Consider the following 14322-nt stretch of genomic DNA (forward strand, 5'->3'; position numbering starts at 1 on the left):
AAGGGCCGCGTTCAGAAGGAAGTCACTAAGGGCAGCGGGCAGCAGCGGGAGTTACGCCCCATGCCCTGGAGACTGGAGGGTATTAAAGACTTGTGGACACACTTTGGGGCCACCACCATAATTAAGAAACATTTTGCGGGGGAGATGTCTGGGGCTACGCACATATCCTTTCTTCTTAAAGTTCTGCCCACTCAATCAGGTGGCTCTTGCCCACGGAGACCGTTACTGTGAGATTCCAACTGATGTCCTATTTCCCCCCTTCCTTCTACATTTATCATTTGGAATCCTTTTGCGGGGAAGCTTTGTCCTTTTGTCCGGTGTTATCTACCCCCCATCCCCCCCGCCATCTGTAGCAGTGTGGACTCGCAGGTAACTATTTGATTCTCTGGGTCATAATTCAATACCGCCGTTATTTATTTTCTTGTTCACACTGTTCCAGCTTTAGGGAGCTCCTCCAGGTCAAACTTACATCCTTTTGACACAGACCCCCATCCTGGTTTAGAGTTTTTTTCTGTTTGTTTTCATCTGGTTTTGCTTTTCATGAAGCACTTCCTTGCTCTCTGTGATGACCAGACACCCTGGGCGCGTCCGGCACGGTCCCTGCCCCAGCCCCCGGAATCAGCTGTTTCTCCGAGGAGCCCTGGAGACACGATCACAGATTCCGGGTCTCCGCCTGGGGCCCCACAAGAGCCCGCCGGGGCGGAGGAATCGGATTCGTCCGAAGCTGTCGATGACTCCCGAGGCCCAGCCAGCTCTGAGGAACACATCTCATCAAGCCTCCCCATTCCGCAAACGGGCAAAGTGAGCCCAGAGGGAGGAGACCCCCCCCCCGAGGCACAAGGTGGGTTGGGGGCAGAACTGTGGGAGGAGGGGTCCGGTTCCCCGACTCCTGCTTCCTCCCCTGGGGGATCTCAGCGAAGGAAGTCCCGCAGGGACCCGAGCCCCGACCCCAGGGCCTGCAGGCCACACGTGGACGAGGTGAGGGGGTGGCCTAGGGCCGACCTAGGTGAGTCAAGGCCAGGGCCAGCCACGGATTTGGGACCGGATTCTTCTGAATCGGCAGACGCCCGGCGCGCCCCGACGAGGGTCGAGTCCACAGTATAGTGCCGTGTCGGGGGCTTCCCACACAGGTCTGTGGCCGGAGAATCGAAGAGCCCCAGACAGACCCTGCGCTGGCGGCTTCAGAGATCAGAGCCAAGGCCAGGAAGAGGAGACGGTGTGCGCCCACGGAGGTAAAACCCACGTTTGTCCGCCGGCCCCCCATGGCTTGGGGCTAGGAGGCCCCCTGAACACACAGAAGAAGAAGCTGAAGGACCACGTGATTTGGAAAAGTTATCCTGCCTCGTGGACCTTCAGACGCTCCGTTTGTACCCGAGAGGATGACAAAGGTAGCAAAGAGGCTGGAATCGCGGCTCCGCGGGCGGGAGGCGCCGGGAGCAGGGCGGGGAGGGTTCTGAGGTTATAGTAGGGCTCGTGGGGAAGACTACTGTGGCCCTCCGGTGACGTCCGCCCAGGGCGGGGGGGGGGGCGTGCGGGGAGGGCAGCGGCTGGAGTATCAGGGATTTGCCGTCCCCGGAGTAGAGAATCTCTATCCTTTCCGGTTCTTTCGTTTTCAGACGTAAAACGAGAATGGCTGTCGCGGCTCATAACTACCAGTGGGGGAGGGGGTCCAAGTACACACGGTGCAGGGCACCCGGACGGCTCAGCCGGCCACGCGCCACGCGCCCGACTCGGTTTCCGCTCAGGTCCTGATGTCAGCGCCATGAGATCGAGCCCCAGGTCGCGCTCCGTGCTGAGCGCGCAGAGTCTGCGTCAGACTCTCTCTTCCTCTCCCTCTGCCCCTCCCACCCGTGCGCTCGCTTTCTCTCTCTAACAAGTAAGTCTTCATAAAAGAGCATAAACAGAGTCAAAACCTTCAGATCGCCTCCAGGACAGCGGACCCACGGTGCCCCAGGAAGGGCGCCAGGTGGCGAAGTCACCCAGGTCTGTACGGACCCTGCCCCAGCTCCTCCACCACCACGAGCCCTGAAGTCACTCCCGGCAAGCTGAGGGTCGGGTCGGCTCGCCTACCTGTCACACAGGTGGCCTTCCACGTTCTCCTTGCAGGGGCAGCGTCCGCTGTGGGGGTCACAGGCGCCCAGGCTGCCGGCTTCACTGCAGGCACACGGTCTGCCAAGGAGACAGGACAGCAGGAACGTATCTGATGAGCAAGCCCAGAGTGAGGACAGCCCATCCTCCTGGGAGGGAACTTCTCCATCCTTCCCCCTTCCCTAGAGGACCAGGAGGCAGGCTGACCCAAGAGCCCGCCGCCTGGCTTTTACCATTCCCACCTTGCCGAGGAAGCGGCCCGCCCACTCACCTGAAGAGTGAGCCATCTGCCGACCCACCCACGTCCATCTGTACATTCCTCCAACCACCCACCATGTATCCGTCCTCCCAGCCTGCCGTCGAGTGACCCAGCCACCCATCCAGGCATCTTTCCGTCCAGCCACGCACCCGTCCATCCACCGTCCATCATCCAACAAGACATGGTTCCTGCTCTCACAGAGTCTACAGTCAACTGAGCAGGGACAAGCAAACGTAGCTGCTGTGATTTGATGAGTTCTAAGAGGAAATATGAGAGGCCGTACGTGCACGGAGGAGGTTGCAGTGAAGGATGAGAGAACAGGTAGAGGGAAGACTCCCTGGGGGAGGGGTATGTGGGTTGAGAACCGTAGAGAGTGGAAGGGTTTTCTAGACACGCGCGGGGAGAGGCGGGCGCAGCAGGGAGAAGGGTATCTGGGGTAGGAGCACATACAAAGGCCCAGAGCCCAGAGAAACCCCCGGGACGCATGTGAGTTCCTGCCCCATGCCCAGAGTTGTGCCTAGACCCACTGAGTATTGCGTGGGGCGTCCAGGACCCCCCATCCGACCCCAGTGCATTTCCACGGCGTCTCAAATACACAAAGAGCCTGCTGTAACCAAAGCCAAGTTCATTTAAAAGTGTTTCGGAGTTTCTGAGAGCCTCCTATTGTCGGTCATGCAAGTTTCTCAATCAAGTGATGCAGTTAGATGAGCGTGTTAAAGCTCTCTTCCGAGGTCTGGGCCGCAGGAGCCCCTGCCCATCTCTCTCCCCTTGGACGCCCCACCCGCACTGCAGACCCCGCCTCTCCCTGCATGGAGCTCCCCGTGTCATGAATGACCTCCCTCCGCCAAGGGGCCTGGAGGCTCAGCGTCACCCCTGCTTCCTCTTCTGTTCCCTGCTGACCACCTCCTGCCAACTCTGCCTTCCAAGGGGCTCTGGAACCTCTCCTGTTCTCTGCCTCTCCGAAGTCAAACGCTCGTCCGAGCTGCCGCGTCTCCCAGCCGTTCTGGGGCAGCCTCTACCCCGGCCTCCAGCCTCACCCCACTGCTGCCTCACGCCCATCCAAAGCTCCTCCTGAGACTTCGAGGCCCCACCGGACCCTCCTCTTCCGTGCCCCCTCCTGCCCCGCACTCCCTGCTCATCCACACTGACCTTCGCCTTCCACTTGCCTCTGAGCACTTGCATGCGCTCTTCCTCCGCCTGGAACACCGGGCCCTCTGCCGGCTCTCAGCAGCCCTCCCACTAGGACTCGGGGCCTCTCATGCGAAGCCTGCCCTTGACCGCTGAGGCCAGCTGGGCTTCCACGGGACTCATGCCCTGTCCCACGTTCTCCGGGAATAAGGCCTCTCTAGACCCCTTGAGAAGGCTCCAGAATGATAAGACGGAATGACGGATAGAAGGATGGAAGGAAGGAGGGAAGGACAGCTACTACCCCCTTCCTCCCGCCTCCTGGTTTTCATTCCCAGTCCACCACCTGTGTCCTACACAGCCGTCCACACCCCTGCCCCGGCCGCCTCACCTGCAGCCCCCCTCACTGAGCGAGTGGAACCCGGGCCGGCAGCGGTCACACTTCCAGCCCGTCACCGTGGGCTTGCAGACGCAGGTGCCCGAGGCATCACACTGGAGGTGCAAGGAGCCTGGGGGAGGAAGGGCACAGGGCAGCAGGGGCCCGATCGGGGCGGGGGTGGGGCGGGGGCCAGGCGGCGGGGGCGGCTACCTGCCGGGTGGCAGTCGCAGGGCTGGCACGGCGTCCGGGGGCTCCAGCGGTAGAAGTCCTCCTCGCAGCGCTCGCAGTGTGGCCCGGCTGTGTGGTCCCGGCAGCGGAGGCAGCGCCCACCGTGGCCCGTGCTGCGGAAGAGCTCCCGGTCGAACGCACACTCGTCCGAGTGGCCGCTGCAGTTACAAGCTGCGGGCAGGGGGGTGGGGGACGGCACGTGAGGGGCCAGGGAGGGGGCTGGGTCAATCAGCCTCCTGCTGATACGGGAGCTGGCAGCTCCAGGGAGGGCCAGGGTGAAGGGCAGGCCCAGCCCGACCAAGGACACAGAAAGCAGCCGACCCATCTTCCCCAACAGGACTCTCAAGAGCAAAGGGGGCACCGTGACCCAGGGCCCTCCCAGGCAAGCCGGACGCACCGTCCGCACGCACGGACCACGGCGGGCCACCTTTGGAGCAGCAGTGTGGCTCACTCCAAGCTGTCTCGTGGGCCCTCCCAGCCCTATGAGTTGTGTGGCTCCTAGGGACCACGAGGTCATTCAGATGCGGGGAAACACAGGCCACACCTCCTTCACTCATTAATTCATTAAGAAAGGAGGGCATGCTAGGGATGGCTCCGGCCATCTCGGGGTGAGCCCCACGTGGGTGGGCCGGCGAGCAGCAGGACAGCACTGCCCGCCGTTTGATGGGGGCCAAACGCAGCCGGCAAGTGAAACCCCACAGGTGGGCAGAGCTGCGGGGAGGCCCTGGGAGCTGGAGGGACCTGATGGAAGGAGGGAGCAGACAGGCCGTCCTCAGGGCGACAGGGGCGGTCCCAGGCAGGAGTGTGGGCCAGAGAAGATGGCCCAGTGTTGCAGGAATCGGGTGGGGTGGGGTGGTGGCTGGCAGGTCACGTGATGGGCAGCCTGATGGGACAGGGTGGGGGGGTGCAGGGGCCGTTATGCGGTCAAGAGGTCAGCAGAGCCTGGTCCAGGGAGACCGGGCAGCCATGGTCAGCGGACTTCACCGTGGAGCAAGGCAGGCTCTGGGAGGGTCACCCAGGGGCCGGGTGTAACTGGGCTGGCATTCAGCAAGGGCCTCGGGCTTCGGGCGGAGCTGGGCTGGGGGTTGGTGAGCAGGGCGGGGGCGCTTCAGGCCTGGGGGAGGGGAGACGGGGCTCGGACCAAGGCACAGACTGCGTAGAGGAACACAGTCAGGCAGCCCGAGAGGAGTGCATGAGGCTGAGCTCGGGGTTGTGGGGACGGGGGCGAGGGGTCGGCATGACGCTCCAGCTTCTGGGCTGGCGGCAGAGAGGACAGAGATGTGACCATTGGGAGAGAACACAGCAGGAGAAATGGTCTGGCCTTTTGCGTCCCCACCGTGGTCCCCACCATGGAGACAGCCTCAGGCTCAGAATGCTAGAGCCAGCCAGCCCACCTCCTGGGCCCCAGGGAGGACTTCCTGGGGGAGGCAGACCAGAGAGGGCAACAGAACCCCAAGAGGGCCATGGTGGCCGTGGGAAGCCCCTGCAGACAGCACCACCCTGTTCACAGAACAGGCTGTCCCCTCCCGGCCCCTGCTCGGCTGCCAGCAGCCCGGGCAGTTCGGGTGACTCTCTGGGCGACAGGGCAGGGCTTGGAACCGGGGGGAAGCTGGGGTGGGGGCTGGGACGGGTGGTGATGGACGGTCCCAAACCCGCTGTGCGCAGCCCCATGTCCCCAGGGAAGGTACGCTGGCACCATCATCCCCAGCCTGTCTCTGAGGTTTGGTGGTCAAAGCCACATCACATAGGGACCTCGTCTTCAAAGGCTGCCTGGGGGGCCGTGGGAGAGGCTGGGTGGGCAGGTCAGAGTCCCCCAGGACCTGGGGCCTTCAGTTCTGGCTTTGATTAGCAGCTGCGGTTGGAGCCATCGAAACAAAGAACAGTGGGGGGGCCTTCCCAGATGCCTCCTCCACAGCGGGACTTGGTCTGGGGAGCGCTTTGTAGGGGCGAGGCGGAGGAACACACGCTCCTTCCCGCTCTCCCCCTGCCCCTCCTTGGCCCTGCAGCAACGGGGTGGGGGCACGGCAGGAGCAGCCCCCACTGCCAGGTCTCAGGGACTCGGCCTCCGGGGCCCAGAACCCCACGACACTCACGCACACACTCGTTGGCGGCCTCAGCCGTGCCGCGGGCCCACGGGCGGTCCTGGAAGAAGGGCAGGCAGCGCTCGCAGTCGGTGCCCGTGGTGTTGTGCTGGCAGCGGCAGGCCAGCCGGCCCGCCGCATCGGGACCACACTCGCTGGCATGCCCGTTGCACTTGCACCTGGGGGAACACGGAGATCGAGGCCAGAGACTGGGGAAGGCACCGTCAGGGGAGGGGCTCATCGCAGGCAGCCTGATTGGACCGCTCAGTGACGGAGCTACAGGGAAGCCCTACTATGTGCCTGGGCACGGGAACGGAGAGCGGGCTGCGCTGCGCTCTTCTGAGCTCCGTCCGTGGACAAACACACTGCATCTTCGTGAGCCCACTAATATACCCACTTCACAGACGGGAGAACTGAGGCACAGGCAGGCTGCCCTGGGCCAGCCGTTAGGAATGGGAAAGTTTGGGAGGCTGCTGCTGAAGGAGTCCTAGCCCAGACAGACCCAGAAAGAGGTCAGCCCAGTCTCCCGGGTGGAGGCAGGGGTGGAGGAAGGGGGCAGCTGACCAGCTGCCCCACGCACTCCTCCCTCACGTCTAAAGGGGAGAGAAAGAGGTCACTCCGTACGGAGGAGAGCTCCCGACTCAAGTCCCCGGTGAATCTGTGCCTCTGGGACAGCCCCTGGGGACCGTTTCCCACCACATCCACCTTCCCACGGTGACAGGAGACCGGCAGAACTGGGCAGACACAAGTGAGCCTGTGGGGCCACCACGAGGTCCGAATTCCAGCCTTCCCCTCTGCCCCCCCCCCCCCCCCCCCCCCCCCCCCCCCCCCCGCCCTAGCAGAGCTCGTACTTTCCTGCTGCGGCAGGAAGGACCACACCCACCCCCGTGTCACAGATGAGGAAAGGGAGGCTCAGGCTGAAGTGACAGGTGCTGAGTGGCAGGGCTAGACGCCGCACCCGGTTCTGCTCCGTGCAGACCCCACGCTCCTGGACACTAGTCTCAGGCTCTCACAGGCTGTGTTCCGTGCTCTGCCCTTGGCGGACTTTAAGAAATTGCTGGCCGCTGCCAGCACCGCACCGCCCCCCCCGCCCCCGTCTCCTCTACCTAGGGGACATGGGGCTTGGTAAGGGCACAGGGCATTGTTTTCTCCGTGGGAGCCCCAGGTAGGCAAGGAACGCCCCAGCATATCTGGCGGGGGTGAGGCAGTCTTGGGAGATGGTGACCCCTGGCCTTGGGACAAGGGACCGCCCATGTCCCCAGTGAGGTCTGCGAACACCTGGCCTCCCCCATGAAGCCCTCTGACCCCAAGGGAAAGGATGAAATTCTTCCAGGCCACTGTGAGACTCCGAGGGCCGACCCACCTGCCCCCCAGCCAGTGGCAGGCCCGAGGGTGGTCTGGCTCCGACAGCTGCAGCCAGATGTTCTCTGGGCCCGAAGCCCCCTGACAGCAGGCGCTGGAGCTCGCCACCACCCGCCAGCCGCGGAGAGCGCCTCCTCCTGGGTGGTTTGACCCGAACCAAGGAGGGGCGGGGGAGGAGGCGCGGGGGGGCCTCACAGACACCCCCACCTCCCCTCACCTCCAGCCCCAGCTCAGCCGGGAGGGGGCAGACACAGCGAGTGCAGGCAGCTGGGTCCTGCGTTCCCTTCCCGGACCTTTCCACCCCTCTGAACGCCACCCAAATGTCCCTGAATTCCAAAGCCCCTTGCTTCCCACTCCCACAGGCCAGCACGCCCACAAGCAAGAGGACTTCCCATCCCAGGTGGCCTGCAGGCCCACGAGCTTCTCCCAGCCTCCCGCCCTCCGGCGGCCGCTTTCTCATGCTCTGGCTTTTCGCTCCTCTTATCCTTCCCCACGCGCTGTCAGGGAGTCGGGGCCTTTCCAAACCCTGTCACTACCCTGGCCAAATCCTTTCATGGCTCCCCACTGCCTGGGAGTCCTGAATGAACTTGGTCCACGGTCCTGACCATCTTCCAGCCTTGTCTTTGGAAGAGGCACACACACCGGCCCTTCCGCCCAGGAGGCTGGCCTCCTCCCACCCGGGCTGGGCCGCCGTCGGCAGAGCAGTATCCCTGACGGCCGGCACACCGCCCCCCAACCCCGGTCCCATCCTTGTTATTCGGGGTGCGTGGACATGTTTGCTGGAGAGTGATTACTGTCCGCCACCCCCTTGGGGTTTCGGGGGGGGAACGCCTGTCTTCCTCTTTACTTTCCAAGATGCAAGCCCCCAAGCGTTCCTGCTGAAGACCCTGTGTGTGCCCGCCCTGGTTCCACAGCCCGCTGTGTGTGCCCGGGACCTGCAGCCACGGGGGAGGCAGGCTGGGGATACTGAGAAAGACAAGGCCTGTGCCCTTGAGGCAGCCCCGGCTTCCCGGAGAGGAGAGATGCTCTCAGCCTAACCAGAGCAGCCGGGGGAGCCAGCACCGGGGGTCCAGACGGCAGGGACTGGCAGTTCCCACAGGAGAGAGGAAACACAACCCCCGCTCCCTCGGGGCCCCTTCCAAGGAGTCGGCCGTGGGGTTTGGGGTGGCCTGGGCCGTTCGTCCGCACGGAGGCGCCTCCAAGTCTTATTTAAAACGTCTGGGTCCCCATGAAGCCCGATCACACCCAAGATTAGGAGGAGACTGGGGCGGGAGCGGGGTGGATGGGCTTCGCGGTCTGTGACATCCGGAGGGCTGGCCGGAGAGGGGAAGCTCTGGAAGCTTCTAGACCTGCAGCGGCATGTGATCACCCCGAACCGGCTTGGCTTGGACAGAAAAAGAAGGAAGGAGGGAAGGGAAAGGAACAGAAGAGAAGGGATAAAGGATGAGGAAGGAAGGAAGGGAAAATGGAAGGAAGGAGGGAAAGTCGGAAGGAAGGTAGGAAGGGAGGGAGGGAGCAGGAAAGGAGGAGGAAGGCGAAGGGCAGGGACTTCCAGGCGGAGGGACCGGCAGGTGCGAAGGTCTCCGGGTCCTGCGCGGTGGTGGAAACACAGCCGGTGCAGGAAATGCCAGAGCCGGGATGCGGCCGGGTCATGAAGACGCTGAGCGTCCGGCCCAGGGGACCAGGACCCTGCCCCTCCTCTCTCCCCCGATGCATCTCAAGTGGCTTCTTCACCCCCCATGGCAGCCACTGGGTGACCCCCACATGGCGGCTGCCTTCCTTCTGCCCCCCACGCAGGGTCTGGGGTCCCGGGCCGCACGGTCCTGCCTCCCACCTACCTGCCACCCACGGAGAAGTCGGACACGGCGTAGTAGTAGGACTGCAGCACCTTGGGGTCCTTGAAGATGTCGTCCCCAAACGTGTTGAGCCGGTCCAGGGAGATGAGGAGCTCGGTGCTGGTGACCCACTCCTGGGGGGAGAGCGGTGGGAGGTGAGGGCAGAGGAGGGAAGGCGTCAGCAGGCTCCTGAGTACTCGCTCTCGCCCCGTTCTGCCTGGGGGTCTGGCCGGCTGCCCTGGGGGTCTCCTGGGACCCAGGGACAAGCCAAGCTTAGACAGATCCCAAGAACGGGGCAAAAATAAGAAGCCTGTGATTTGGGAGCACAGCCCTGTGGAGGCCAGACCACGTACTGGCTGTGCGACTCTGGGGAGTTCCTCGCTGTCTCCAAGGCTCCCCTTCCCCATCTGTAAAATGGGACAAGGAATCGTGCCAACCCCACACGGTGTTTGGAGGAGGATGGCCATTGTCAGCAGTGGGGCGTGGGGTAGGGACATGCTCAGGAAGGGGTCGAGGTGCTGGGGGGCAGGGCGGAAGCCACCCATCCTATCACTTGTCGTGCCCTTAACTGCTCCCGTCCTAGATGTTATCGAAAGGAGGACATGTCCCAGTGCCCTTCTCCCCCACTCAGCTGGGCCCGAAGCGGGGCGGGTCCTAGTCTCTAGGCTTCTCATATGCTAAGGCTCCCACAGCCCGGCACCTGCCCCAGGGGACATCTGTCCCTACAAGAGTGGGGATTTGGGGCCCCATGTTCTCACGGCTTCCCCAGCCCCCAGGTTTTGCCTGGCACGTAGCAGGTGCTCAGTAAACACTTGCTGGTCGCTGAATGACACCTTCCCCCTGGAAGAGCGTGGCGGGGAGGTAGGGGAGAGCCCACGTGACGCCTGACATTTTCATCCGCCTGCTGTTATAATCAGAGGTACACAGAGGCAGCTCCGGCTGAATTTTAATCAGCATTTTAATTCAGCCCAGGAGCTCCTGGTTTAGCAATCAGGCCCATCAGGGCAGAAACGAACTTCTGGCAAAGTCTGTCTTCGGGCCCCAGCGTGACAAGGCAGGTGGGTCTCGGCTGCTCCCTCGGAGCTCCGCAGCTCAACGGCCCACTGTCTGGGACCCGGGGCCTCTGTCCCAGGAGGTTTCTGTTGGGGAGGGAGGGTCCGGCACCAGAAAACCTTCAGTGGGAGCCTCTGCACTGAGCAGAGTTCCTAAGTGCCTGTCATTCTGACAACCGCCTTGCGGATGTCAGTGTACCTCCAGGGATCTGGTTCAAACAGCCTCTGAAGCTGAGGTCAGGGGCAGGGCCCGAGCTTCTGCATTTCTAGCCAATGCCCAGGCCGTGCTGATGCCGTCAGGTCCCCGAGCAGAGAGCTAGTGTCTGGGGCAGGGGAGCCCAGCGTGCACGGGGTCACAGGCTGGGAGAGAGAAGGGGAATTTGTTCCCTCAGCCCAAATCGTTATGGGGCTCTCCCTGATGCCTTAAAGGTCATTTTAGGGCAAACCGAGCCCCAAGGTACAATGGGCCTGTGCGGCCTGTGATGGCGCCAGCTGAAACCACAACCGGGCTCTCGGGTGGATCTTGGCCAGCCCTGGGGTCCAGGATGTGGCGTTAGAGGCAGGGGCGGGGAGCTTCGGCTCCAGCCAGCACCCCGCAGGGGGATGCTCAGGTGGCCACTCGGTTCTGACGGCCCGATTCTGCCTTCGCAAGCTGACCTCCCCAGGGTCCTTGCACCCTCATGGGGAACAGAGGGACCCAAGACCCCGCAGGCACGTGGACTCCTCCATTACCTGCCCCCCTGAAACGCTCCAAGTCCTCAGAGGAAGCACCTGTCCCAGATGTGCCCAGAAGGGAGGACGGAAGGGCAAGACGGGCTTGCCTTTCATCGTCCTTCTCTGACCTTGGGGTCCGCCTGAGAGCAGGCGGCCAGGTTGGGGGAGCATTTCTGAAGAGGTTGTTTCTCTGTCGGGGACAATGTCCAGCACATAGAAGACAACAAGTCACGGGAGGGTCTCAGCCTGAGCCTCTACCCCGGAGTGATGGCTCAGACAGAGGAACCCCGCCTGGCCCTCTGCTTGTCTTCTGATGATCTTGGCTAATAATTGGTAATCTACACAACTCGGAGCCCCGTGGAGAAGAAATTGTCATTTTAAACAGAATCACGATGATGACATGGGAACATCTTTAATGAGACAAAGAGGGCCGGGAAACCTGAAATGTGATCCTGTACCTTGGAGGATTAGCCTTGGCCCAGAGCTCTGGCCTTTGCCCCCACTCCTGGGAGTTACCTCTAAGCCCTAAGAATGCCCTGTTTGGTAAGGGTGCCTTTGTTTGGGGCGCCTGGGGGGGGCTCAGTCGTTAAGCATCTGCCTTCGGCTAGGGTCATGGTCCCAGGGTCCTGGGATTGAGCCCTGCATCTAGGGTCATGGTCCCAGGGTCCTGGGATTGAGCCCTGCATCGGGCTCTCTGCTCAGCGGGAAGCCTGCTTCTCCCTCCCCTGTTCCCCCTGCTTGTGTTCCCTCTCTCTCTGTGTCTCTCTCTCTGCCAAATAAATAAATAAAAATCTTACTAAAAAAGAAAAGAGTGCCTTTGTTCACCTGTCGTCTTGGGCGGCTCTAGACAGTCTATGCTAACAACTGGTTGATGCGGGTACCTGGGGCCACGTAGGATCAGTCTGCCCTCTGCCGGAGCTGAAGGTTAAGGTCAGCTGTGGCAGGCCATCGGCCGTCTATGTGACCGACTCCTAGGTACAGGGGAGCCTCCCAGGTGGACATACCCTGCATACTGTCACATCGTCTTTGGGAAAAATAAATGCCATCCCCACGACTCCACTGGGAGAGGACAACGGGAAGCCCCACGCCTGGCCCCTCTTGTCTCTGGGAGTTTCACGGCTGTCTTGTTCTGTGAGTCCTTCAAGATCATCACTGAACCTGAGGGTGGTCTTGGGGATCCCAAATCAGCTGATTCCATGTGCTCCTGGACTGGGCAGCCAGGGCAGGGACACAATTTCTCTCTGGGCCTAAATGTTCCCTCAAGAGATAAGCAGGAATTCCATCCCTGGCACCCGGTTATCTCTGACCAGCAATGCTCTGAGCCTGTCGAGGGAAGGGAGGGCAGACTTGCTCAGCACAGGAGACCCAGGGAAGTGCACCAGGGGGCTGTCCAGGGCTCAGAAACATCGAGCAGAGCACCGTGTCTGTAGGGGAAAGGTCACCGACACTCAGGAACGTGGATGTGCGTGGGGACCAATACTGGTAAGGCCACAACCCCAAGCAGACCCTGGTGGGCTGGACAGCGGGACGTGTGAACAGACACAGTTACAGGCCTGCTATTCTCGGTCACGAGGACGAGACGGGCAAGCCACGGGAGCTCTTCCCTTCAAAGCGTGATTCAGCATCTCTTACATGCCAAGCACTGTGCCTGCCACCTTATAACTGTCCGTCCCCAACAGGCAATTTAAATTAAAATTCATTAAAATAAGACTTAAAAAGTTCACTTCCTTGGTCACGCTAGTCTCATTTCTGGTGCTCTGTAGACACGTGGTTAGTGGTGACCATCCTGGACGGTGCAGCTAGAGGCCACATCTCTTACTGCAGAATGTTCTAGAAAGCACCGCCTTACAGCACAGAACCAGGAATCTACGATTCCCAAACTCAAGTTCTTTTCATGTTTCCCATGTTATCCTCAAAAAAGCCCTTGGGGACACATGGGGTGAAAAACATTGTCAGTTCACAGAGAAAAGAAGCAAGGCCCTTGGGGGTTGTGCTAGAAATTTCTAGAAAGAGCACCAGTGAGGAGTCAGGACACTCAGGTTCTGGTTTGGACCCTTCCACCAACCCATGCGTCCCCCGGCAAACGTCTTCTCCAGTCCAGGCCTCAGGGTCCCCACCCACATAAGGAAGGGTCAGCTGAGCTGGTAGCTGTCACCAGGCTCCAAGGAGCCACAGGGCTCCACCGTAGCAGGCAGGAGAAGGGACGCTTCTGCTTGGCTGAGCAGGTCATCTTCCATCTATCTCACTGGCAGCGTCCACAACATGTGCAGACACCACGAATACTTCTGTTGTTTAAGATCTGAAAACTGGGGGATCCCATAGGACCCCGTGTCCTTCCACGCACGAATTTCCTGTGCTCCCCCAGGGCCAGGGACCGCCCCCTGCAGCCCTGTCCCGACCCGCCAAGCCTGGCTCCTCTCTGACCTGCAACACGGGGCTCTCCTCGAAGTTGTAAGCACTGGGCCGGCCCTCCAGCGTGGAAAAGGCCACATTGCCACCACTCAGCGGGGAGATGTCACTGAACTCGGAGGTGCAGAAGGCCATGCGCTCGTCCTCGCCAGGGCGCAGGTACTGGCCCTCGGGCCTGCCGTAGGTCTTCTGGCAGGAGGCACTGTAGTACTGGTAGGGCTCCCACGGGCCGCCGGCCTGGGTGCGCTTGTAGATGGCAAAGCTCTCGGGGCGACTGGTGTGGAACTTCAGCCTCACGTAGGTGATCTCGTAAGCCTTCCCTGCAGCAGGAAGACATGGACCCGTTTTACAGAAGGGAAGGGAGAGTCAGGGTCCTGGTGCAAGGAATGGCAATGTTGTGTAAACTAGCTTGGGTGGGTCCTTAGAGGCTGTCTGGGGCGCTGTGCTCAGCGTGCCGTGATTGATTAGCAATGCCTGTTGGGGCGACAGAACCAGGCAGAGAGAACAATACTGGTACACTTCCTGCCATCCCTGACCTAGGTCAGCTTGCCTCCCTGCACAGGAATCCGAATGGTAACACCCCTGACAGGCAGCCAACCCTTGTTGCTCAAGATGTCTCTAGCAACCAGATGTTGCCACATCCTGAAGAAGCCCACTTTACCATTAGAAAGTTATTTCTTTTACTATACCCCAGCAAAGCCAACCCTGCCACCTGTATCTTTAGACTCATTCCTCCGCAGTGACTTCAGACCCTTGCAGTCTGGAGAAACCCCGTTCCAACTCCCCCAAA

At 61.5% G+C, this 14322-nt stretch overlaps 1 protein-coding gene across 1 annotated transcript in view; it reads right to left on the minus strand.

Moving 5' to 3' along the window:
• The window catches only part of LAMC3 (laminin subunit gamma 3), a 54360-nt gene that overhangs the window by 27664 nt on the left and 12374 nt on the right, over positions 1-14322 (minus strand). Inside the window, exons 2-7 of the mRNA XM_046023624.1 lie at positions 13548-13852; positions 9361-9491; positions 6173-6339; positions 4062-4250; positions 3864-3981; positions 2071-2169 (exon numbers count right to left, since the gene is read on the minus strand). Coding sequence (XP_045879580.1) covers positions 2071-2169; positions 3864-3981; positions 4062-4250; positions 6173-6339; positions 9361-9491; positions 13548-13852 — 1009 coding nt within the window. The remainder of the gene's footprint in view (positions 1-2070; positions 2170-3863; positions 3982-4061; positions 4251-6172; positions 6340-9360; positions 9492-13547; positions 13853-14322) is intronic.

Source organism: Meles meles, chromosome 11, assembly GCF_922984935.1.
Source record: "Meles meles chromosome 11, mMelMel3.1 paternal haplotype, whole genome shotgun sequence".
Lineage (NCBI taxonomy): Eukaryota > Metazoa > Chordata > Mammalia > Carnivora > Mustelidae > Meles > Meles meles.